Raw genomic sequence first — 22,599 nt, 5'->3', positions numbered from 1 at the left:
TCTGAGGAGCCGCCAGTCCCTGCTGGGTGCCACCCTGGCCCTCGAGCCCACAGAGCTGCTGTGCTGCCCGCTCCCTGCAGGCTGCCCCCTCCCTGCAGGCTGCCCCCTCCCTGCAGCAAGCCAGGGCTCCGGCCATCTGGGTCTCTGTGGTGTGGGCACAGGACGTGCTCTGCTCTTGGGTCCAAGGTCGGCTCAGCAGAGCTAAGCATGGCCCCACACCTGTCTAGGACATGGGCTCATTTCCTGGCCCAGGCAGGTCCCCAGCAGTCCCCTACCCCCCTACCCCCCCCCCCCCCCCCGCCGGGCCACAGTGGTATCAGCTTCCTGCTGGGGCTGAGACAGGCCACTGGGACACTAATGTGTGGCAGGCCCCGTCCCACTGGCGGCAAGTCTTCCCAGCGCTCGCCCATCTCAGGAGCCGAGTGTCCTGCGCAGGAAGTCCTCTCCCATGTACAACTGCATGGTCACCCCGCAGAGCAGGCCTCACGGTAGGGCGGAGGCCCATCAGGTTGCTGCTGCCCGCCTGGGTTCTGCCCGCCCTCTCAGTGTTGGCGGAGGCCGAGCCAGGGAGCCCGGGCCTGGCGCCTTGCAGACTCCAGTGTCCTTCCTGAACCATGTCTGCTTGCCACTGGCCTCAGACCAACAGCCGGGACACTCCGGGTCCTCCCCACTGGTCTGCGCGAGTGGCTGCACCCGCTGTTCCTCCCAGGTCGTGGGGTGGCTTCTCTGGGTGACACCCAGTGGTGGCAGGCAGAGGACCCGCAGGCCAGGCACAGGCAGCTTGGGGAAGGCTCTGAAACCAGGCTGGGCATTGGGTCCCCTGGCTCACTGCAGGCCACCAGGCCCTCTGCACCAGGCCGAGGACAGGAACAGGTTCTTCAGCAAGCTGCCCTTGTGGGGGCGCCCATGCCTGAAACGGGAGGCATCGAGGGGGGACCCGGGGTTGTGGCCCCTGCCCTGTTGTTGGGATGGGCTGGGGCAGAGGACATCAGCAGGAAGGGCTCGGGGTGTGACGCTCCTGGGATGGGGGTCACGTGGGAAGGCAGGTCTGGATGCCTAGGGGCAGGGAGGACACCTGTCAGCTGAGTCCCCTGGGGGGCAACTAGAGAGAGGGGCCGAGGCCAGACCAGATGGCAGGGACACCCCAGAGAATCTCACCCTAATGGTGATGGGCAGGACCAGCACACTGCAGAGCCGCGGCTCCCTCCCTGGCCCTTGGTTCCCTTGAGCCCCACCCGTTAGCAGAGGAGCAGAAGTTCACAGTGGACCACCTGTCAGGCAGGTCCAGGCAACACAGACCCAGTGGGTGGGTCTAGAAGAAGCAGGGGGGGCCTGACTGAGCACCCTGCTGCTCCCCCACAGGACCTCACCGGGGGCGAGTTTGAAGAGAACCTCCGGTCGCTGCAGCTGCAGGAGGGCCGGGACTTTGTGCATTTCAGCTGAGGGCTGTGGCCGCTGCCCTGGTGGGGTCTGCCCTGGTGGGGTCTGAGTGGAGCGCCACTCGGGCTCCAGGACCAGGTCACGGCCTCCTTGGCCCGTTGCCCCATTGCCCCTGGCTGCTGACGTCCAGCCTGCCTTCTGATGGACTCCAGGCCTCAGAGGCCCTCAGGGACACCGGGGACCCGTCCAGCACTGGCTGATGTGTCGGGCGTCACTGAGCGAGTCTCCGTTGTGCCTGCGCCCTCCTGTGTCTGAGGCCGGAGCCCTCGCACGTCCACCAGGCCAGCCTCTGCTCACTCCCATGCCCCCACAGCTCATCCTCACCCTCACTGCAGCCAGGCACTCCAGGACACAAGTGGACACTGGACTGTGGCCCATCAGGGGCACGGGTCAGCAGCACTGGCCTGGCTCTCTGTGCCCCCCGGGGCTCTGCCTGCCTTTCCTGCACCCTCAGGGCAGGCCTGGGCTCCCACCAGCATGTCACCACCCCGGCCTTCCCTGCGCTGGTGCTGTGTGTCCTGTGCCTGCTCCCTCCGCTGCAGCACACCGGCCACCTCCCCACGGCCTCTCCTGGCAGCCAGCCTGGCGCTCCGCTGCTGTGCGTCCACATTGGCCCAGTGCTCACTCACACGCGCCCCGCGTCGGCACAGGGTGCTCTGTGCACCTGAGATGGTTCTGTGCCTTGAGCTGACCTGCAGCTGGGGGCAGGTACCAGGAGGCAGAGCCATGTCACCAGGGGCCTCCAGCACACTGCTGAGGTGGGAGACAGGGCTGGAGTGGGCAGGCAGGAAGCTGGGCCCCCAGGGCACGTCTCTGTGCAGCAGGGCTGGAAACTAGACTTGAGCCAGGCCTCACCAAGCTCAGGCCGACCCCCATGACTCAAAAGGGGGCATGGCGACCTGACCGGGCCAGAGAGCGCGGGCAGGCAGGTGGACACCGAGGGCCTTAGCAGGGCTGGGCTGGGGGCCAGCTCCCCTGACCCTGAAGACGCACACACACCCTGGCCCCCAGCACTCTCCAGGACCCCTGCTTTCTCCGTGTGGCTCTAATAAACCCTGTTACTTTGCCCTCACCTGAGTCTGTGGATTTCATTCTTCACATTTAGAAAACACCACCCCTGGTGTACCCTGCACAACCCTCCTATCTCCGTGAACAAGCCGCACTGTGCCCTTGGCTTGCTGCAGACCCCTGTTCCACAGGTGCAGTGTCACTGCTCAGACCCGGGGTGGCCTCATGGTCTCCCCACAGCGTCTCAGCTCCATGCACCACATCTGACTCCATCCCTCGGAGGATGAAACCCTGCATTGCCTCCTGAGACCCCATCACACAGATGGACACGCATCCCAGTCCCAGCTGGGCAGGTCTCCCAGCTGCCTCCAACTGGTTGCTTAACCCGCCCGAGAGTGCTGGCCTTCACTTCTCAGAGCCCTTCCCGAGGCCTGTCTCCATCGCTGGCCTCGATCCCTGCCTGGCTTCTCCAGCGGCCCGCTCAGCCTCGGCCTGACAGCCGCCCCAGGCTTCTGCCTCTACCCTGCGAGAGCAGCCAGTGACCCCTGGTCTCCTGCCCACCCTTCTCTGTGGCCCTCGGCCTGCTCGGGAGGTCTGCGTGCACCCTCTGCCCCAGGAGCACTGCTTAGGAGGTCAGCCGGCTTCCCAGTCCAGCGAGGAGCTCGGGTGGGCAGGGCCCCACAGGGAGGGTGCACCCTCCACCACAGGCACTGCGCTCCTCTGAAGACCCCGCTGTGTCCACCTACAGCTGGGGACGGGGCTTGTCTGGCCCAGGGCCTCAAATCCGTCCCCTCACCTGTCAAAACCAAACCTCACAGTGGACACCTCGGCAGGAGCCCTGGCATCCGGTTGCTCTCTGGCTGGAACAGGCGGGTGCCGCTGGCCCCACCTGAGTCAGGCACGAGCTCCTCTCTGCACTGGACCTGTCCATGTGACTCCTGCTCACCTATGCCCTGTGGAGAGGCCCTCCTGATCCCCTTCCCTGAGACACCAGCATGCTGCCCACTGCCCACTCCACTGGCCACTGGCCACATGGCTGTCATGAGGATGGCAGGAGGGTGTCCTGGACCCAGGAAGGCTCCAGAAACTGCTGCTGCACAGGGGAGGGGACCCCAGGCCTCTGGTGAGGATAAGTGCCTGGGCCTTGGGGTCTGGGACAGCAGAGCTGGCTGGCCAGGGTGATGGCCTTTCCTTGGGTGGCAGAGTCAGACTAGAAGGAACTGCCGTGTCTTTGATGGGTCCAAGGGCAAGTGACTGTCTCTGGGCTTCAGTGTGTCACTGTCCCCTTGGGCGGTGTGCTCTGTCTGGCGGGATGGCAGGGCCTTACGGGTGCAGCTCCTGGGACCTTGACTGGCCTTGTCCAGGACGGAAATCCCCAGAGCAGGAGGGAGGCACCTGTCAGGTGGGGAAGGAGTAAAAGCCGGAGCCCAGCGGGCAGCAGGTGGCCCACTGGCTAGAGCGTAAGGACATGGAGCTCCCCACCCACAGGTCCGGTGGCAAACAGCAACACCAACACAGGTGGCCTGGTGCAACTGGGCTCCTGGAGGCCTCGACCCTGACATGGGGTGCCTCCAACTCTGCTCCCACCACCCCATCCAGTCTCAGCCTCCTGCCGCCTGCAGTGTTGGCCCCACTCGCCAGCCACTTGCACCCGAGCATCTGAGCACGGGAGCCTCTGGGGTGCAGCCACAACCACAGCCCCGTCTCCAGAGTGCAGGGGAGCCTCTGGGGTGCAGCCACAACCACAGCCCCGTCTCCAGAGTGCAGGGGAGCCTCTGGGGTGCAGCCACAACCACAGCCCCCGTCTCCAGAGTGCAGGGGAGCCTCTGGGGTGCAGCCACAGCCACAGCCCCCGTCTCCAGAGTGCAGGGGAGCCTCTGGGGTGCAGCCACAACCACAGCCCCGTCTCCAGAGTGCACGGAGCCTCTGGGGTGCAGCCGCAGCCACAGCCCCCGTCTCCAGAGTGCAGGGGAGCCTCTGGGGTGCAGCCGCAGCCACAGCCCCGTCTCCAGAGTGCAGGGGAGCCTCTGGGGTGCAGCCACAACCACAGCCCCCGTCTCCAGAGTGCAGGGGAGCCTCTGGGGTGCAGCCACAACCACAGCCCCCGTCTCCAGAGTGCAGGGGAGCCTCTGGGGTGCAGCCGCAGCCACAGCCCCGTCTCCAGAGTGCACGGGAGCTCCTGTGGGTGGAGCCACAACCCCCGTTTCCAGAGACAGACAGACAGACAGACAGGGAGTGGCTTGGTACGTGATTTTATGGGAGGGAAGCAGGCTTGTTCCATGGAGGCAGAAGCAGGCAGCCAGGCCACCGGCACAGCCGCACGTGAAGAGCACACCTGGTGACGGCTTCAGCGACCCAGGTGCCGTCCCTCGGTGGATGGGCAGCTCCTCCCCACTGCACAGCCCCAAGGGCTCTCAGGACTGGTTCAACAGGCACCGGGCTGCAGGAGAGACACACCGTGTCAGGCTGTCCAGCCCCCTCTCCCTGTCCACCCTGGGCCTCTGGGGGACAAAAACAGGTGGCAGGAGACACTTCCTGTGCTGGGTTCCCACCGGAAGATTCTCTGTGCCACTTCCCCAGACCCGGAGCCTGAGCCCTGGAGGACAGCTGCTATGGCCTTGCCACCACAGGAGGCAGCTGCCAGGCTGACGTGTGCATGAAGGGAACGGCAGGGCACATTCGACACAGAAGGCTGGCACTGGGCTCAGCCCTGGCACACGAGAAGGCAGGAGGCATCAGCCACAGCACGGCCTGTGTACCTGCGAGGCCCACTTGGAGGCCAGGCTGTGTGGCACTACGTGCCTGAGAGTGCTCCCGCTTGGGCCCCGAGCGGGGAAGGAAGGGGAGGAAGATGATCTTATGGGGGACAAGTGCCCACAAGGAACACCGAGAACACCAGTGTGGTGGGAGAGACAGGCCACTGAGAAGGAAGCAGGGAGGCTGAGAGGGCCTGGCAGCCAGGGCGGCCAACACCAAGCAGGGTCCTGTGCAGCTGGAGACCCGAGTCCAGAGAGGCCACAAGACAGGTCAGGTGGCAGCATGCCAAGGCCACAACCCAGGTGACCCTTCAGCCTGCAACGCGTCGGGAGAGTCCAGTCTCCAGGCTGAGCACAGACAGAAGAGCTGGAGGTCGTGCAGGTTGGCACGGGGGTCCGCAGACAAGAGGAGAGACATCAGATCAGAGGGTCCAACGGAAAACCAAGATGGCGGGCGGACCGCGGGACTGAGCTGGTACGCCTAAGCTGGACTGGAAGAGGAAGAGCGTGTACTGTCTGTTCAGATGAAGAACATGGAGGCTGCACAACGAGGGGTAGTCAAGGTTCCGTAAGGACACGCCTGGTCACACAGGCTGACAAAGTCAGGAGTGGCAGGGCCACGGAGCTCGCACAACACTCGACAGCGAAGGCCTGAGACAGCACGTGGAGGCGCCCGGCTCACAGGCTCGCTCCTTCTGCTCGGCTGAAGGCACGTCGCTGTGCTCGGCCGTCAGCAACCTGAGGTGACGGCCTGGAGCTGCCGTGGGGGGCGCACAGAGCCCTGGCCGAGACCAGCTCTGCGCCTGCACCCACTGCTGAGGCTAGGCGTGCGCTGGGGTGGGGATCGGTCTCAGCCTGGGGGTCCCACCCCTGCTCTTCATGGGAGCTGCCAGGTCGGCAGCATGAAGGTCTGGAGGAGCTGCCCCCCGGCTCTGGCAGGGGAGGGAGAGTCCACAGAGACCAAGGGCCCCCGGGAGCACGTGTAGCCCAAGTCAAGAATGGAAACACACAGGACAGCGCCAGCTGCAGAGGCGTGGCCTGCTCAGGAGACCCACAGGGCATGGCAGAGTGTGCACAGACGGGACACCCAGGGACACGGTGGTCAGGCTGGGGGGGAGCAGGCAGAAGATGCCAGGGTGAAAGCCACACGTGGGTGAGGCAGTGGGAAGGACCGTCCACGCAGAGATCCCAGAGCAGGGGACACAGCAGCCGAGCCGCGCCCAGCAACAGCGAGACGCAGGCTGCAGGCCAGGGCCGACCTCACCCCAGCCCCCCAGCCCCCCAGCCAGACAGCCTCGCGGCTGGGAAAGGGCATCGAAGAGGTCTGGGCTTTCTGAGCCCTGGCACTGAGCCCTGGGCTGCTTCACCACCAGCCGTATCCTCAGCCGTTTTTAGGGTTTATTCCAGGACAGGGTCTCTCTAAGTTCCCAGGCCGGTCTTGAACTTATGATCCTGGGGCCTCCTGGAACCGCCCATGGCCCCGCTGCCCCAGGGAGCAGAGCCTGGAGCCGCACCACAGCAGGCCGGGGAGCACAGCGAGCAGGAGCGAGGGTGTGCGGCCCAGGGCAGCACTGCAGAGCCAGGAGGGGCCTGAGACACCCCAGAAGGGCAGACGTCCAGGGAGGCGGCCCCCACAGAAGGCTCTGTGAGAAGAAGGGACCCGTCCCTGCGAGTCGTGAGACCTGGCACCACCACAGCAGGCCTGTGGGGCTCAGACTGGACGAGGACACAGGACCTGCCCGTGGGAGAGGAGCAGGCCACTGCAGCACGTCAGTAGGACCAGGCGGGGTGGGCCGCGTGGACACGCCACCCAAGGCAAGCTGACCCTGACTGGAAGACTTGAACACCCCGGAGTTGAGGGCTCCGGGTGGCGGGCAGCACAGTGCTGCGTCCCCCAGGTGGTGGGAGGTGAGAGAGGCTTACCTTGGAGACGAGCTGGGGTCTGGGCACACCGAGGAGGTCGCAGAGGCGATTCCGCTGCTCTCTGACGACCGGGAGGGCTGCGTCCCTGCAGAGGAGAGGCAGCCCTGAGCCCTGACCACGGGAATACAGGTCCACACCAGCCTCAGGTCTCAGCAGACCTGTCCACCTTGGGCCAAGTGGAGATCAGGAAAAGACACCCACCCTGAAACAGCCACCCAGGGGAATCGTGGCTGCAGTAGGAGGCAGAAAAGGCGCCCACACCAGCAGGCTCTGCTCAGCCCCAGGCCACCTCCCGCCCAGACCAGGGTCACACGGAGGCGGGTGAGGACACAGGTCTGTCCCCAGGACGGTTAAGCTGTGTCTGAATCCAGCTGTTTACTGCTTTAACTGAGAGTGCACATGACGCTCAGCAACGCTGTGCAGGAACGTCGGGGTGCTCTTCTGTGAAGAAGTGAGTTATTTCAAATCCTCTGGAACATTTCATAAGCTCTCCCTGGGCCGGGATAGGCGCAGCCTTAGCCACTCCTCTTCACTGTCCTTCCTCAAGCTGCTTAGATCCTGACCCAAACGTGCCTTGAATAGCAAGAGCCCACTGTGGAGTGGCACCCAGGCCCTGCCCCTCTGACCTGGGGCATGTCCTTAGGGGTCTGTCCTGTCAAACCTGAAGCAGTCTGTGGGCCCCCTGCAGGAGCCACGGTGGGTGCTGAGGCCACCTGACGGCCATGTGGCCAGCAGTGGCACCCCCCTTGTTCCCAACTCCCAGCGTGGGGGGGGGGCAGGCACCGTCAGTGCCCAGAGTCCTCAACACAGGCACACGGGAGGTGCAGCGCGGTGCCCAGCAGGCCCAGGGACAGGCAGAGAGACAGCCAGACGCCCACCAGCAAGGCCTCAGCGACCCCCACCCCACGGGGAAGTGCAGCTGGGAGGAACCAGCTCAGAGACCCTCTGCCACCTAAGTCCCAGGAGTGTCCCGTCGAGGTTGGAGGGAGGCGGGGGGACGCGGGGCAGGAGGGAGGAGGCACTCACCAGGCTGTGTCACTGAGCACGGCCATGACCTCGTCCAGGACGTCTGCAGCCACCACGTCACTGTAGGTGAGCACCATCTCGTAGACCCGGCTCGCCGTGGCCTTCCGGATCTGGGTGGGGAGGGTGCAGGTCAGAGGGAGAAGGCACCACGCTGCCAGGGGGCCTGGTGCACAGAGACCCCGGCCGCCCAGCGCAGGCTGGAGCCCAGCGCAGGGCAGCCTGCCCGCCGTCTCCTCCAGCAGAGCTCTGGCATGACCCACCTGTCTTTTTTAGTTGCAGCTGGACATTTATTGATTGATTTTTTATGTGGTGCTAGGACTGAACCCAGGGCCTCGCATGTGCTGGGCAAGTGCTCTACCACTGAGCCACATTTTGACAGAATCACAAAGTAGGGAAGATGATTCACACTGACCCAGTCCCCGCACTTCCCCTCCTCTGCTGGCGTCTCCGATGTACTCACGTGTGTATCTTTATATACGAGTTTTTTAATTAGCATCCCACAGACACACCTGGTGTGGGACTCTCACATTCTTGCGTATGTGCGAAGGTCCAGTGGGACTCATTCCTGTTCTTCCCTTTCCCGTCCCTCCTCCCTCCCCTTTGTCCACTCCACTGACCTTTCCTCTGTTTTGCGTTCCTTCTTCCTGTGGTGCTGGGGATGGGCCCGGGGCCCTGCATGTGGTAGGCAAACGCTCACCACTGGGCTACATCTCCAGCCCGCTTTTGAGACAGGTCCTGCTCACAGCCCAAGCTGGCCTTAACTGGAGCACCTCGTCCCTTGGCCCCGAGTCACTGGCTCACGGTGGCACCGGTGGGTGCCTCCCTTCTGAGCCCTCCCTCTGAAGTCAGAGCTCATCCCCCAGACGCAGGTCTGGGTCCACAGGCAGAGAACGGGAGGAGGCCGACACTCACCACGGGGAACGGGTGGCACAGCAGGAGGGACAGCTGCAGGAGGACCTTCTTCCTCACGTCACCACAGAACTGCACCATCCCGCAGAGCCTGTGAGAGCCCAGAGAGCGGCTGAGGCTCACCCACTCAGGCAGGACCCCGCGACCACCCTGCCGACCAGCACAGGCAGCCTGCCTTCCGACTGCTTCAGACAAACGAGCCTGAGACTGGACGGCCAGGCCACCTGCAGCCACCACGCTCTCCCGCAGCCATCCCTGGCCAGGTCTGAGGACTCACACCGCGATGCTCGACAGAAGCTTCTGGATGTCCTTCGACTTCTTGATCTCTTCCTTACACAGGGCGAGCAACTTCACGCAGAAGGGGTGGCTGCAGGAAAACAGGGCACTCTGGAGGGACCCGGGGCACGAGCCGCCTGCCAAGGCAGCCTTGGAGCCAGGCAGCAGAGCTGGCTCTCACTCCCAGGTGCAGGGAGGACGCCCACCTGCCCCAGCAAACTGCTGCTGCCATGGTGCTCCTGCACATGATCAGGATGTGGCCACTGACCCCCGTGACCACTGCAGTGGAGATCCTGCCCAGGCACCAGCACAGAGCAAGGCCCTCAGGGTGTCCCCAGCAGAGGGAGGCCCGAATGCTGCCCAGTGAGCCCAGCTCCAGGCCACTGCCCTTCAGGGCCAGCCCTGTGAACAGCACTGCCCACCGCCCTGACCACTCCTTCCAACACGGCCTCAGCCCACTGAAGTGCCCCCTGGGAACTGGGAGCTGTCAAGTCGCTCTGGGATACCTCCCTGACCCCACCTCTCCTGGGGCTCTGCTGTGTCCCTGTGCAAAACCTCCGACCACAGGCCCTCCACGTCCTCCATCAGGGCTGTCCTCGTCTATGGCCAGCTGGGGTCATCTCTGGCAACCCCAGGGGCTCACAAGCTCCTGGTGCCCTAAGGATTTCCCACGGGGGCTCTGCCTCCTGAGTCCCCTTGTCTGGGTGGGTCTGAGGAGCCCCTCGGCCCGCATCTCTGTCCTGGGCCGCCCGGCTGCGCACTTTTCTGACCTGGGAAGGGCAGTGGAGGGCGAGAGGCTGCTGTCACCCTGAAGTCTCCACCCACGTGCCACCTAGCAACCCGCTGTGCAGTGAGGCGAAACCAACGCCAGCCACACCCTCCTCATGCTTGCTGACCATGTCCAGTCTGTACAGAGCTGACCCTCATCACCCTGAGCCACCCAGGGGCAGTGGCAGCCTGTGACCCCGGCTGCTCGTGAGGCTGAGGCAGGAAGGCCACACATGCAAGGCCACGGCAGAAGGCTGGTGAGTGGCTCGGCCAGGAGGCCACGAGCCAGCGCACTCACTTCTCCTCTGTGGTGAAGATGTCGAAGCACCCGTTGGCCAGCACCTGGTCCAGCATCTTCAGCAGTGCCACCGACACCCTGTGGGGAGAGGATGGCTGTCAGGGATGGCTGCCGAGGCCCAGGCAGGGGCTGCAGGCAAGGTACCCTGTGGGGAGGCGGAACCACTGGTCCAAATTCTGGTGCCACACACCAGAACCCCAGAGGCCACGAGAGAATTCACGGGGAGATGCAGGTGCCAGGCGCAGAGGACGGACGGAGCTGAATGACTGCTCCTCTTGAACAACTGGCAGCCAAGCCAGCAGACCACACTCTCCAGGACCGAGGCGCCTGGCTCCAGCCAGAAGGGTCCCAGGCTGGGGTCCCAGCCAGGGGCAGAGCGACACAGCAGAGCGGGCGGGCAACCAGACATCTAGGGCAAGACGAGCACCGTCCACACACTGCCCAGGTGCAAAACTGACTCAAAATGGACCACAGGCAAACGTGACCCCTCCGCAGAAGCTTCTGGAAGGGAACACCAGTCTGGGACCTGGGAGCAGGCCTCAGGTGCTGGCCCGAGGCTGAGATGACAGAAGGAGCTGGAGGCTTCTGCAACCAGAGGACTCTCAAGAAGCCACAGCAAAGAGAACACCAGACAGACGCAGGCTTCCCACGCAGGCTGACCGCACCTGTGCTGGCAGCTGCCCGCCAGGTCCCTGGAGAGTGGTGGGAGTGCTGCCCAGGTCCAGGTCCCGCGGGGCAGGGAGCAACAGGGCCTCACAGGCCCAGGACGCTGCACACCGCCCTGGAACACCGCCGGCAGCACGCACCACACACAACCAGCCCTACACTGCTTCTGCCCAGGAGGGGGCCGCAAGACACCCCGTCCCTGTGTGCTCGCAGGGGCTATCTTCAAGCCAGCCACGATGCCCATGGAAGCCTAGAATCAAGGAGCGGGAGCCCCTCGGTAACTACCCTGACCAAAGAAGGCAGGCCCTCCTGGTTCCATTCCAACAAATCACAAAGCACAAGCTCAGCTTCTGTGCCGGCGGACTCTGGGGCAGACGGGCAGCCGGGCAGAGAAACCGGAGGGGGCTCTGCAGCCACAGGCTGGTTGCCTCTTGCACCTTGCACCTCTACAGGGCCGTCCACAAACAGGAGGCAGGGAGGCCAACTGCTGAATCTGCGGGCGAGGCCTGGAGGCTTCCCCAGCCACAGAGCATTTCCACCCTCAGGTCAAGGGGTACGGGGCCTCCCCCTGCCTATGCAAAGGCCACTGCCGGAAAGCTAGGACCAGCTGCTTGCAGGAAGAAGCCCTGCCGGGACTCCCCATGGTAGGGAGCTGTCACGGGAGCACCCTGGGCCTGTTCCATGTCACCCCGCACTTGCTTAAGTTACCTTTACTTCAGTGCACACAAAAATGGTCATTTCCCTGCCCAAACTGTGGGGTTAGGGCTTGGAGACCAGATGGGCCCAGGAGGCCCCGGCCCTGTGGAAGCAGGGTGGACAGGGCGCCACTCACCGGTCATTCAGGAGGTTATTCTCGAAGACCTGCAGGAGGGTTTTACTGAAGCTCCCCAAAGCCTCCGGATCATTCTGAATCCCCTTCATGTGCTCCAAGAGGCTCTGCGTGGAATATCTGACCTGCAAGACGGAGAGGGTGTCAGGCAGCACGGCCAGGTCCACCTGCCACCCAGGCTGGCCGTGCAGCAGTGAGTGCAGACGTTGCCAACCATCGAGGCAACTCCACCAGAGACGTGAGGGTCCTGTAGAGGCTGACGGTGGCCTTGGGCGTGGGCCACGTCACACGTCCAGGACAGGCCCTGTGGACAGCACCGCTCGGCCACCCTGAGGTGCTAAGGCTTTCAGCACCTGCGGCATGAGTCCACAGATCAGCCACAGACCCTGGGAGCCCAGGTCACCGCGTGTGCAGATCAGATACAGGTCCCAGAGGCAGCCCCAGGGCCAAGGGGACTGTCCCCGAGTGGAGCAGAGGACAGCGAGGGCAGGGCCTGTTTGCAGCTCAGCTCCAAGGCCGCGGAGAAGGCAGGTGAGTGAGGAGGCCCCGGGCTGCCAGCCGAGCCTTGGGGCATGGTGGAGGTGGACAGCGTGTGGGACGCGACCCCTAGGGTGGCGAGGCATCAGCCGGGCCCAGGAGGGGAACACACCACAGGATGAGCAGCAGCGTGTGTGACCCGCCAAGCGCAGTGTCCCCGACCAACTTGGGGAGTATGGACCCTGGGGGTGCCGGCCAGGCTGTCTGAAGTGTGACCACAGTGTGGTGACAGGGCCATGCGGGCCCTGGGACATACAAGAGGTCTCCTGCAGCGAACAGGTTTCTGCAACTGGTTTTAAGGTCTCCCCTTGAGTGGCGGCTGCGTGTGGGCACGTCAGGAGCGGGAGGGGTGGGCCTGCGGCAGCCAGGTCAGGCAGAGGCCCTCCCACGCCCTCTGAACCAGGCTCATGCCACATTTCCCAGGGAGGGTCGAGACCAGCCACCCCTCCCGTGGGAAAGACACCCAGCTACACACCAGCGCCAAGCTGTAAACCACTCCTGCGTTTTACGGAAGCACACTAGGCCAGCCAAGGCCACCAGAGGCCACTAAGGCATCCGGGCGCCCGTGGCAGAGCCACATGACAGCGGGCCCCGGGCTACACCAGAGGTGGTGACAGCCTGGCCACTTCCACGTGACGCCACTCCCCCTTCACCAGGTGGGGGCGGTTCTCCGGAATCTGCCCTGGTGGCCAAGGCCACCAGCCCCAGGCTCAGCACAGAGCTGGTCGCCTGCTCCGGAGCACACAGTCCCCAGAGCCACAGCAGAGAAGGCAGCACCGGCCCGGGTCCCAGAGGAGCTGTCTCCCGCCGCTCACCGTGGACTCTGTCAGGCCTCCCACCGACACGGCCAGCCCCAGCAGGACGTGGTAGCGGTAGGTGGGCAGCGCCAGCAGCTGGGTGATGTGGGGGAAGGCCTGGGAAGGCGCGTTCCAGTTCACGGAGGCCAGGTCGGACCTGCAGGAGAGCAGCTCCTTGAGGCCAGGCTCACAGGGGCCCCGGGGGCCCGCGCCCTCCAGTACCTGGGAAGCAGCCTTTCCAGTTCCTGTCTGTGAGGCACATGGGGCACGGGAGGGCTGTCGAAGTGCAGGAGCGTCACGAACACGCTGCAGGCGTGGGCGCGGAACCGGTCAATCTTCTCGCTGGCCTGCTGGGCCACGCAGCACATGAGGCGCTTGCACCTGCCAACCGAGGGCCCCGTCAGCACAGCCGCACAGGACAGACCACGCCCTGCCCTGAATGCCACAGGAGCTACTGGGTAGAGGGAACAAAAGGGGACTACAGGGTGGGCCGTGGGCGAGGAGGGTGGGGAGAGGGCAGGATGGGGGGCAGCACAGCCCCCCACCAGGAATCCCCGGGCCAGGGGGCTGAGTTGACGGGGCCTGTCCTGGCAGGGGGGGCAACAACTGCAGGGCCCCTAAGCCAGAGGCACCTGCCTCAGCCCTCAAAGCTGCTGTCAAGCAGGCCAGACTCTCAAGAGGCAGGGTCTATCCTGGGGGGACCAGGTAGAAGTGGCCCTGGACAAGAGCCACAGGCTACAGAGGTCGGGACAGGGACCAAGATGGGATCTGAGGAGAGGGTGCCTGCCCCACGGGCGGCCCCAGTGGCCCCCTGCCACTCACACGTGGGCGTCAATCAGCGAAGGCTGAGTTCGCGCTAGCAGAAGCGTTAGTTCCATCAGGCTGGTCATGGCAGCCTCGCGGACCCTGCAGGACACAGAGACCCAGGAAGGTGAGGCACAACTGGGCTCCAGCCCCGCTGCACCAGCTGCACCCACCAGGCCTCTCGCAGCCCCCGAGGCTCTTCCGGAAGGAAGGTCCTGAGACACAGGGAAACCACGAGGCCCGCCAGCCCCGCGACACCCGCTTCAGGGGCACAGGGCACCACAAGATGGGGTCTGCCTCTCGCATGTGAGGACAGACAGGACTCGCCCAGCAGGGCCTGTGGCAGGCACGAGCCTGCTGACCTGCCTCTGGACAGACCGAGCCACGGCCCCTCCTTCCCAACGTCGGACCTCCCGTCCCCTGAGCAGAGTGGCTCCCGTTGGCCCGTGTTTGCTGGAGGTGTGGGGGATGCGAGGTGTGCTGGGGACACTGGGAGGGCGACCTTTGTGCCTCCTCCACCCCACCCTACCCCTGAGCTGCGAGGCCCAGGTGAGGCCAGGAGGACCTGTCTGCTGGGCAGCGCCCCACAGCCCACGGGCCCAGGCAGGGACCTGGTGACGCGCAGGGCATCCCAGGCTGCACCTGGGAGCCAGGGCACAAGTGAGCCTTTGTCACGGAGCCCGCGCACTCCACGTGGCCTGCCTGGAGAAAGCCCTGGCAACGTGGCTCTGGGCCTAAGGATTCAGTTAAAAACTCTGAGAAACACTTGAAAATACGGCGCCAAAACGAGGAAGGCGGAGGCGGGTTACAGACAGACCACTGAGGAGGGCTGGGGCGCTCGCTGCAGCAGTGCGCAACGGGGACAAGGAGGGAGGGGCTCGCAGCTGTGAGAGGCCCAGAGCAGCAGGTGTGGCTGCAGGAGTGGGCCCTGGAGGCCACCTCTGGGGGAGGCCACGCCACAACCGCCAGGGAAGGCCCAGGGAAGGGGAAGCCGTCGTCCCTTCTGCTTTGCTGGAAAGCAGCCACAGCGGCCCCCAGAGAACACAAGACCCCCCTTCTTCTCAGCCCTCAAAGCTGCTGTCAAACAGGGCAGACTCTCAAGAAGCAGGGTCTGATCCTGGGGGGCCAGGTAGAAGTGGCCCTTCTTCTGGTTCACACTGCAGGGAGAAGCCCAGTCACCCAGAGTAAGACCTGGAGGGGCCTCAGAGAAGGGCCCAGCTCTGTGCAGGAAGCTGCCTTGTCTGTGCCAGGGCCATCCACTAGGGACGGCAGAGTCCACGCCTCAGCATGCAGCCAGGTCCCCGCAGCACACCTGGCAGGAGAGCCAGCAGGGGCAGACCCCACCTCACAGGACAAGGTCCCGCTCAGGGGTCAGACTGCCAGGGCACGCCACATTTGCAAAAGTGCCGATCTACCCTGCTGCCCAGGAACTGCCACACTGCAGCCACACCCAGAGGTCCCTTGCCAGCCTCCCACGTCTGGGAGGACCCAGATCCTGTGGAGGCCTGCCCACATCCAAGAGGGCTCACGCAAGGCCCTTCCGAAAACCCTGCGGGGGAAGGGCCCAACGGCAGTGCCCAGCAGGTCACCCGGTGGGAGATGTGCTCGAGGCGGCAGGCAAAACCAGCAGGAAAGGGGGAGACCCAAACTAGGATCTGAGCCGCGAGGGTGCAGCACGACGCACACCAGGGTCAGGCTCCCAGCTGCACCCACGTGGCCGAGGGGACACCTGTCAGTGAGCAGGGGCGGCAACGGGCCGAAGACAAGGCCACGGCCCTCACGGTGCCAGGCTGGCACCCCAGCCAGCTGCAGCGCCTGGCATCCAACAGACCAGCACAGCTCACTGGCTCCGAGCACAGCGGCGAGACAGCGCTCGGCTCACCAAGAGCAGACGCCCTTCAGCCGATTCACACAGCCACGGACACGGCAGGGCCAGCAGGATGAGGGCGCAGGTTCGTGAACGGCCGAGGGTTTCTCCGGTCAGCGAGGCCCTGTGGGAGCTTCTCCCAGATGGGACACCTGTAACTCCACGTCCTGCCACGGCCAGGAGCCAAGGACAGGGCTCCTCCTGAGGCCACATGGGGTCCTTCCTCAACAGGATGGTGGCACTCCTGTTTCTGCACCTCCAGCTAGGAGCCAGGCTGGAGACGAACGTCAGCAGGAGCAGGAGACCCCCCAAAGTAGAGGCTAAGCTCTCTCAGCAGCAAGAGACCACAAGGCAGGCCCCCCTTACCAGGACCCCACGTCGCCCCGGCTGTCCGTGGTGTAGTCGCTCATGCAGTCCAGGAGTGTGCTGTACACCTGGGTGACGTTCTCTCTGCACACAGCTTCATCCGGGGGCCCCTCTGCTTTCACACCGACGGTCTGGCAAATTCTGAAATGAAGACCAGCCATGTGCCCACAAGAGCTGTGGCCCAGTCCTTCCCGTCACAACGGCCTGATGAGCCTTCCTGAGCAGACAGCGCAGAGAGGCCTCAGCCCCGTGAGGGGAAGCACAGTGCTCAGCCGTGAGGCTGGACCACCGTCCTCCCACTGTCCACCCTGGCTCAGCATCGGAGGGGCCATGGGTCCACAGCTGTGGAGGACAGAGGGAAGGCAGGCACCGCAGCCTCAAGCTGTGGGCCTTGAGCAGTCCCACTCCCCGCCTTCCCCAGGTGCTCTGTGCTGGGGGTGATCCCAGGCCCGGCACATGCCGGGCAACGGCCCCACAGCCCAGAGGGACCACGATCTGGTCACAGACACTGGCCTGGGCCTCACTCCCCAGCTCCCAGATGGAGGCTGACCGCAGGATGGCCCAGCAATCACCGCGGCAGCTGTCCCTGGCCCCCAGAACTGGAAATGTGCTCGGCAGGGGAAGAACTCAGAATGCCAGAGTGAGGCCCTGAGCAGACCGAGGTCCCCAGCATGTCCGCCTGGCTGCTGGTCTGCGGCTCACCTCGCAATGGCCTTCAGAGCGTCCCTCCTGGCCTCGGCAAAGCTCACATCCTTGGGAGAGGAGCGGGTGACTGCCATCAGGCCTGTGAGCACCTGAGGGCAACAGAAGCCTCAGCCACAACGCATGGCCTCCAAGGCCAACGGCCGGCCGGCGGAGGGGTGGCTGCAGCAGGACCGCCTCCCGCGCAGCTGGGAGACTCGACCCTCTCAGCTCAGCTGAGGAAGAACGCGGGGGCGCCCCCAGCTCTCCCAGCTGCCAAGCCCTGACCCTGGCAACCACAAGGCCTCCACAGCCTGGCACGGTCTCTGCTGCTCCAGCCTGGGCCTGAGATGGTGCAGCTGCTGGCTCCTGCCGGCTGAACCTCACCCACCATGGTGCCAATTCAAGCCTAACAACTGCTTCCGTCTCTAGGTCAGATGAACCCCAGGATGAGGGTCTAGCCATGTGGCAGTGACAGGGCCTGTCCTGCAGGCAGAGAGGCCGCCTGAAGCTTGGGCCCCAGAGCGCGCAGGAGGGAGCACGGCAGGTGGGCACGGACACATGGCCTTGGGGGGTGTGGGGATGGGACACAGGAGCCAGCAGGTGTGTCACCTGGGGAGGAAGTGCACGAGTTGCGCGGGCTGAGGCCGCTGGGGCAGGCGGAACCTGCAGCCATGCTCGGACCCTCCCAGGGAGAGGACTAGGCAGGGTGTGGGGAGGGGCAACGTGACCACACGAGGGAAGAGGACACTGAGGGGGATGGCCAGCACCGGAGGCTGGGGCAAGGGTCTGGCAACAGCCCCAGGGGCAGGCATCGGATGCACCTGGGCCTTTCTGCCTGAGGCTCACGCGGGTAACGGAGGCACAAGAGGCTCTCGGCCTTCGAGATCGTGGGAGCTCGACGGGGTGCCAGCGAGCCCAGCACCCTAACAGGGCAGAGCGCGGCTGCACCCCACACAGGCTGCCACCACCTTGAGGTGTGGTGAGATCCCCAAAGGAAGCAGAGCACCCACGAGCCACCTGCGCTTCCCAGAGGCAGGGCAGCTTCTGCCCCCACCCAGCCCTGCCGTGGCCAGAGGGGGCCGGGCACAGACAAGGCCCAGGCCCCAGGCCCATCCTGCAGGGACCACACACGCAGCGCCTGCCCCTGGCAGCACGCCCTGCGCGATGGCCGCCCTCCCACTCCTACTTGGCGGTCTCACCTGCTGCAGCTGGCCTCTCAGGAGGAAGGCTGGGAGGGCGCCGAGGGCCGAGGAGAAGCCACAGCGGGCCATCTCCTCGGGGCCGCGCAGCTCCGCCAGGTACTGCGGGATCAGCGCCTCTGCAGGAGGAACGAGCTGAGCGTGAGGACGGCGCCCCACAGGTGGCCTCAAGGCTTGAGAGCGCCCGAGGCCCGTGAGGCAGGTAGGAAGGCCGTCGGGAGGGCTGTGAGCACGGCCCAGGAGCCGTGACCCTCCGTTTTTATTTGCCAGGAATAGAGATGCACTGTGGGAAGGACGGGTTCCTTCAGAGCCCGCAGCACACCCAGGGCTGAGGGACCGTCCCAGAGATGCTCCGCGAGGGACGGGAGGTGACAGGCGGCGGGGGAGGGGAGAGAGCTCGGCCGGGGCATCCGGCCACTTACCCTGAGCTCCGGGACAGGCCTCGCCTGGCTCCTTCACGTAGTACTCACAGCAGAGCGCGGCCAGGGCTGTGACGGCGGCATCCTAGAACACACAGGGCCCCACCTGAGCAGCCCTCACCAGTGTCCAGGCACAGGGCTGTGCAAAGCCCACAGAGCCCCTGGCTGCTGCAGCCTGCTGCTCGATGGCCAGTGACTCTCCGGCTGGTGGAAGACGCAGCTGCTTCCTGCACACAAGCCAGTCCGCCGTCTTCCCTCCCAGCCGCAGTGACGCAGGCGTGGACTCCTTTCCAGGAGAGCCAGAGCAGTACGTCAGAACAGGAGGGGTGCTGCGCAAGGGGACACAGCTGTGCTGCACAAGCCCCTCAGAAACCAGCGCCAGGGCCATCAGGGGCTGCCATGTAGGTCAGTCAAGCCACCCAGAACACAGGCGCCCACCAGAGTCCACCAGCACCTGACTGCTGCTGGGTGGGCCAGGTCAGACAACACTGAGGCCCAGTGAGCTGCAGCACTCAAGCCCCACCAGCAAGACCGCTCGGCCCTGCAGAATGACAGTCATTTAAGGAACAAGAGAAAACAGGTGCATCCTGCTAGCAATGTTGGACACGGGGAGGCTGCAGGTCACAAGGGACAGCGACACAGCCCACTCCCATCCTCAGTAACAAGAGCTCGCCAGCCACACACCCACGGCCCAGCCCTAGGACACGGCTGGGACGCAGATACTCTGCACAAAACCCTCTGGCAGGTCTGCACCAGCCTCCTGGTCTGCACACGGGCACCCTAAGCAGTCTCCACACCCGAACGACACAGCCCACCAGAAGGCAGGATCCACCCGAGCAGTTACTGTCAGGCTCAGGACAATTTTTGAAGGCAAGTGTCATCAGCAGGGACAGAAACACCAAGAAAAAGATGACGTTCTGGTAGCTAACAGCCACATTCCATGTCTTGTCGTAAGTGACACAGAGAGCACTGGAACCCCAAGCCTGGCGACAGGTGCGTCCCCCTCACACCAGAACACCTCCAGGCAATGACTCGCGCTGCCTTCCCCGCAGAGCGACGGGCCTGGCCAGCGTACCTTGATCTGCTGTCTGGCCTGGCTGGAAACGAGGTGAAGACTTCTCAGGGTGTCATCGATCAGCCACTGCCAGCCACCTGTTGAGGCCACAGACACCGATGACCTGTGAGCAGCAGCACCCACGAGCCAAGTCCTTGGGAGGTAGGGTCTGGGAGGAGCCCAAGCCGCCTGCAGTGACCTGCAGGCTGCAGAGGCCCCCGCCCAAGGCTGTAGAACAGGGGACTCTACCTGGGAACCCTGCCCTTGCCAGCGAGGCTGCAGGTGCCTTGTGTCTCTTCCTCAAGGAACCGCCACCCACACAAACCTAAGCACTCAGCCCAGCTACACCCAGGGAGCTGGGGCAACAAACGCTTTTCTATTCAGCCAGAAAAACAGCGGAAACCAGGACTGCCAGGCCTGCCAGCCAGGGCCAGGCCAGGAGCCCCAGGAGGCACCTGGCGGCGGCCCCCAGTCTATGGGGGTGGCAGAGGTGGCACGAGTTCGAGACAGGGACTCCAGAATCAGAACCTCCCCACTGCGGCCCTTTGACATCTGTCCCAGCCCCTCCTCACGGCGACCTGAAGCAGCCACAGGAGAAAACGTTCTCATGCCTCCCGTTGGGAAGAAATGCACTCACCGACCACGGAGTCACCTCTGAAGGGCATTCTGGAAAGCGACAGCTTCTCCACCAAAACACACACTAGAAAGGAGCACAGAGCTGCGTCACCTGCCCAACCCCCCAGCCTGACTGTCCTCTACCTGGTCACTTAGTGCACAGAGCTCCCCACCCGCTGGGCAGCCCCCAGGAGGCCACAGTGACCTCTGCAGCTGGGTGGCTGGGCACACAAGCTCGGGGTTCCCAGGGGAGGGATGTGTGCGCTGGGAACCCAGCCGCACCAGCGCGCTCCCCAAGCAGGAGGCAGCTATTCTGCACCCCAACACGGGCCCCCAGGGCACAACCTAGGGTGGACACACAGTTCAGAGGACTCAAGTGGGTAAGGCCATCAGCAGGGACTGGAGCAGTGCCAGGCACCTGACACTCCTGAGCGAGAACCATCTCCAAGACAGAAGAAGTGCTCCTGTGGGGGTGCACGCTCCCCAGCAGAGAGGCAAGGGAGAACACGTGGGCACGCAGGGCGGGTGGTGAGCACCAGGGGCGCGGGGAGTGGGGGTGAGCACCCCCACTGTGTCTCTGCAGAGACACAGCGAGGTCGAGACCAGGAGCACAAATGGAGTGCCATGCCAGGACGCCTGTTTTCAAGAGCCAAAGGTGAGGCACCACCTCAAGGACCGACACCTGAGCACTGTGGCATGGCTGCAGGAGCAGAGCAGGTCCAGCTCACTCACACCAGGCTGGGCAGTGACCCGTGGGAAACCGCTGAGGTGCTGGATGGACACAGTATGGGGTTGCTACTCAACTCTCCACCTAAAACATGTCTGTGCCAAGGACAAAACAGCTCACTGCCCAACTGCACTGACTGGCAGGCAGAGCCGCCTCACCTGGACAGAAGCAGCTCAGAACACAGACTCTGGTTTCAGGAAGCTATGTCTCGCTGGTCTTCTCTCCTGCCACCTCCTGAGCTCCTCCCACCCCAAAATGGGTTTTGGTCTATGCCCTCACGGCTCCCCAGGGCAGGCCGGGCCGTAAGGGGTCGCTGAGCCAGCCCCCTTACTCTGCTCCACACCAGCTCCCCTCGGCCTCCCCGGGGGGATTTTGGTATGAGGCACCTGGGTGCGACTGGTTCTCCACCCTGCACTCGGCGCAGGGCAGTGAACATGCACATCACCCCACAGACCCTCCAAGTGTGATTTCACTCAGAGACCAAGAAGCCAGAAGCTCCCATGGGCAGCAGCAGTCAGCACAAGGCATGGCGTGGGTCACTGTGCCCGATGAAGGCACCGCTTTTCAAACTGCTCCTGGGACCTTAGCTATTCAGCCAACAGCACCATGTCCGTCCCCTCCTACAACCGGACTGCAAGCACAACCTGCCACTGCCCACCAGATGATGCCCAGGACCAACAGCAGCCCTGCCTGGGAACGCAGCCTGTGTAGGGGATCAGCCCACCTTCTGCCTGCAGAGCACAAATCCTTCCGTATAGCCTCTGAGGGGCCACCATAGGCTACAGGGGGCAACCTCTTGGCCAGGGCAGCCATAGCCGACCCTGGGCCACCGTCCAGGCCTGCAGGCAGCTTAAAGATGGCGCTGAGGGTTCAGACCCATCCAATGCTGAGAGCCGCAATCCAACATGGGCCACATCTGGGACACCTGCACCTGCTCACCAGCCCCACCCGGTGGCTCCCCACACACCTCGGTGACCAGGATGGACAGGGCACTGGGGATCAGTACCAGGAGCATGCCCAGGTCAGCCAGTAAGCACCTGGGCTTCAGGAAACAGATGGTCCTGTACTGTGTTCTATGAGCTCCCTGCAGACATGCAAACTGGTCTAAAACTCGCCCTCTGCTCTACAGCCACATTTAAAGGAATGCTGCACCAAAGAAAAGAATGCCGGCTACAAACCTGAGATCAGCCCTCAGCTCCCCACGTCCTCCCCCTGGCTACCACCACTGGCCGCCACCACTCAAGCTAGGAGCAAGCTGCGCCCGGGGGCAGCTCAGGGGAGCTGGGCAGCACCTGTCACCAACGTGCCAGCCAGCAAGAGCCTGGGACCACCCAGCACCTGGGCCACCGAAGGCCTAGTGGGATGCTGCTGCCCAAGGAGCGAGGGGAAGGCCATGAACATGTCCCCTGCACGGCCAAGGGCTGCAGCCTCCGCCCTCACACCTACCTGCTTGCCTCATGAGCTCTCCTCCCAGACCCCTGGAAGTCAAGAGAACACTCAGTTAGGCCCTTCCCGCACACCCAGGGCCCTCACCAGGTGCCACCGACTCAGGCGCTCAGCACACTCAGACGCTGACCAGTCAGCACGGTACTGAGGAAGGCCCCCGACAGGAAGGAAATGAAAAGGCCAAG

At 64.4% G+C, this 22,599-nt stretch overlaps 2 protein-coding genes across 11 annotated transcripts in view; one reads left to right on the top strand and one right to left on the bottom strand.

Moving 5' to 3' along the window:
• B3gntl1 (UDP-GlcNAc:betaGal beta-1,3-N-acetylglucosaminyltransferase like 1) overlaps positions 1 to 2,512 on the top strand; it is a 40,424-nt gene extending 37,912 nt beyond the window's left edge. For all 10 annotated transcript variants that reach the window (XM_027922205.2, XM_071603208.1, XM_071603209.1 and 7 more), the window contains one exon: positions 1,363 to 2,512. In XM_027922205.2, coding sequence (XP_027778006.2) covers positions 1,363 to 1,443 — 81 coding nt within the window. In that variant the 3' untranslated portion in view covers positions 1,444 to 2,512. The remainder of the gene's footprint in view (positions 1 to 1,362) is intronic.
• A 2,172-nt stretch (positions 2,513 to 4,684) lies between these two features.
• The window catches only part of Tbcd (tubulin folding cofactor D), a 107,103-nt gene continuing 89,188 nt past the window's right edge, over positions 4,685 to 22,599 (bottom strand). Inside the window, exons 23-39 of the mRNA XM_027922186.2 lie at positions 22,415 to 22,446; positions 20,264 to 20,326; positions 19,648 to 19,724; positions 18,576 to 18,657; positions 18,154 to 18,272; positions 16,973 to 17,064; positions 16,271 to 16,411; positions 14,056 to 14,139; positions 13,456 to 13,614; positions 13,252 to 13,390; positions 11,903 to 12,024; positions 10,405 to 10,482; positions 9,340 to 9,429; positions 9,066 to 9,153; positions 8,154 to 8,263; positions 7,128 to 7,212; positions 4,685 to 4,888 (exon numbers count right to left, since the gene is read on the bottom strand). Of these exons, the coding sequence (XP_027777987.2) occupies positions 4,874 to 4,888; positions 7,128 to 7,212; positions 8,154 to 8,263; positions 9,066 to 9,153; positions 9,340 to 9,429; positions 10,405 to 10,482; positions 11,903 to 12,024; positions 13,252 to 13,390; positions 13,456 to 13,614; positions 14,056 to 14,139; positions 16,271 to 16,411; positions 16,973 to 17,064; positions 18,154 to 18,272; positions 18,576 to 18,657; positions 19,648 to 19,724; positions 20,264 to 20,326; positions 22,415 to 22,446 (1,576 nt within the window). The 3' untranslated portion in view covers positions 4,685 to 4,873. The remainder of the gene's footprint in view (positions 4,889 to 7,127; positions 7,213 to 8,153; positions 8,264 to 9,065; positions 9,154 to 9,339; positions 9,430 to 10,404; positions 10,483 to 11,902; positions 12,025 to 13,251; positions 13,391 to 13,455; positions 13,615 to 14,055; positions 14,140 to 16,270; positions 16,412 to 16,972; positions 17,065 to 18,153; positions 18,273 to 18,575; positions 18,658 to 19,647; positions 19,725 to 20,263; positions 20,327 to 22,414; positions 22,447 to 22,599) is intronic.

Source organism: Marmota flaviventris, chromosome 17 (assembly GCF_047511675.1).
Source record: "Marmota flaviventris isolate mMarFla1 chromosome 17, mMarFla1.hap1, whole genome shotgun sequence".
Taxonomy (NCBI): domain Eukaryota; kingdom Metazoa; phylum Chordata; class Mammalia; order Rodentia; family Sciuridae; genus Marmota; species Marmota flaviventris.
This window is presented reverse-complemented; position numbering and strand designations above follow the sequence as displayed.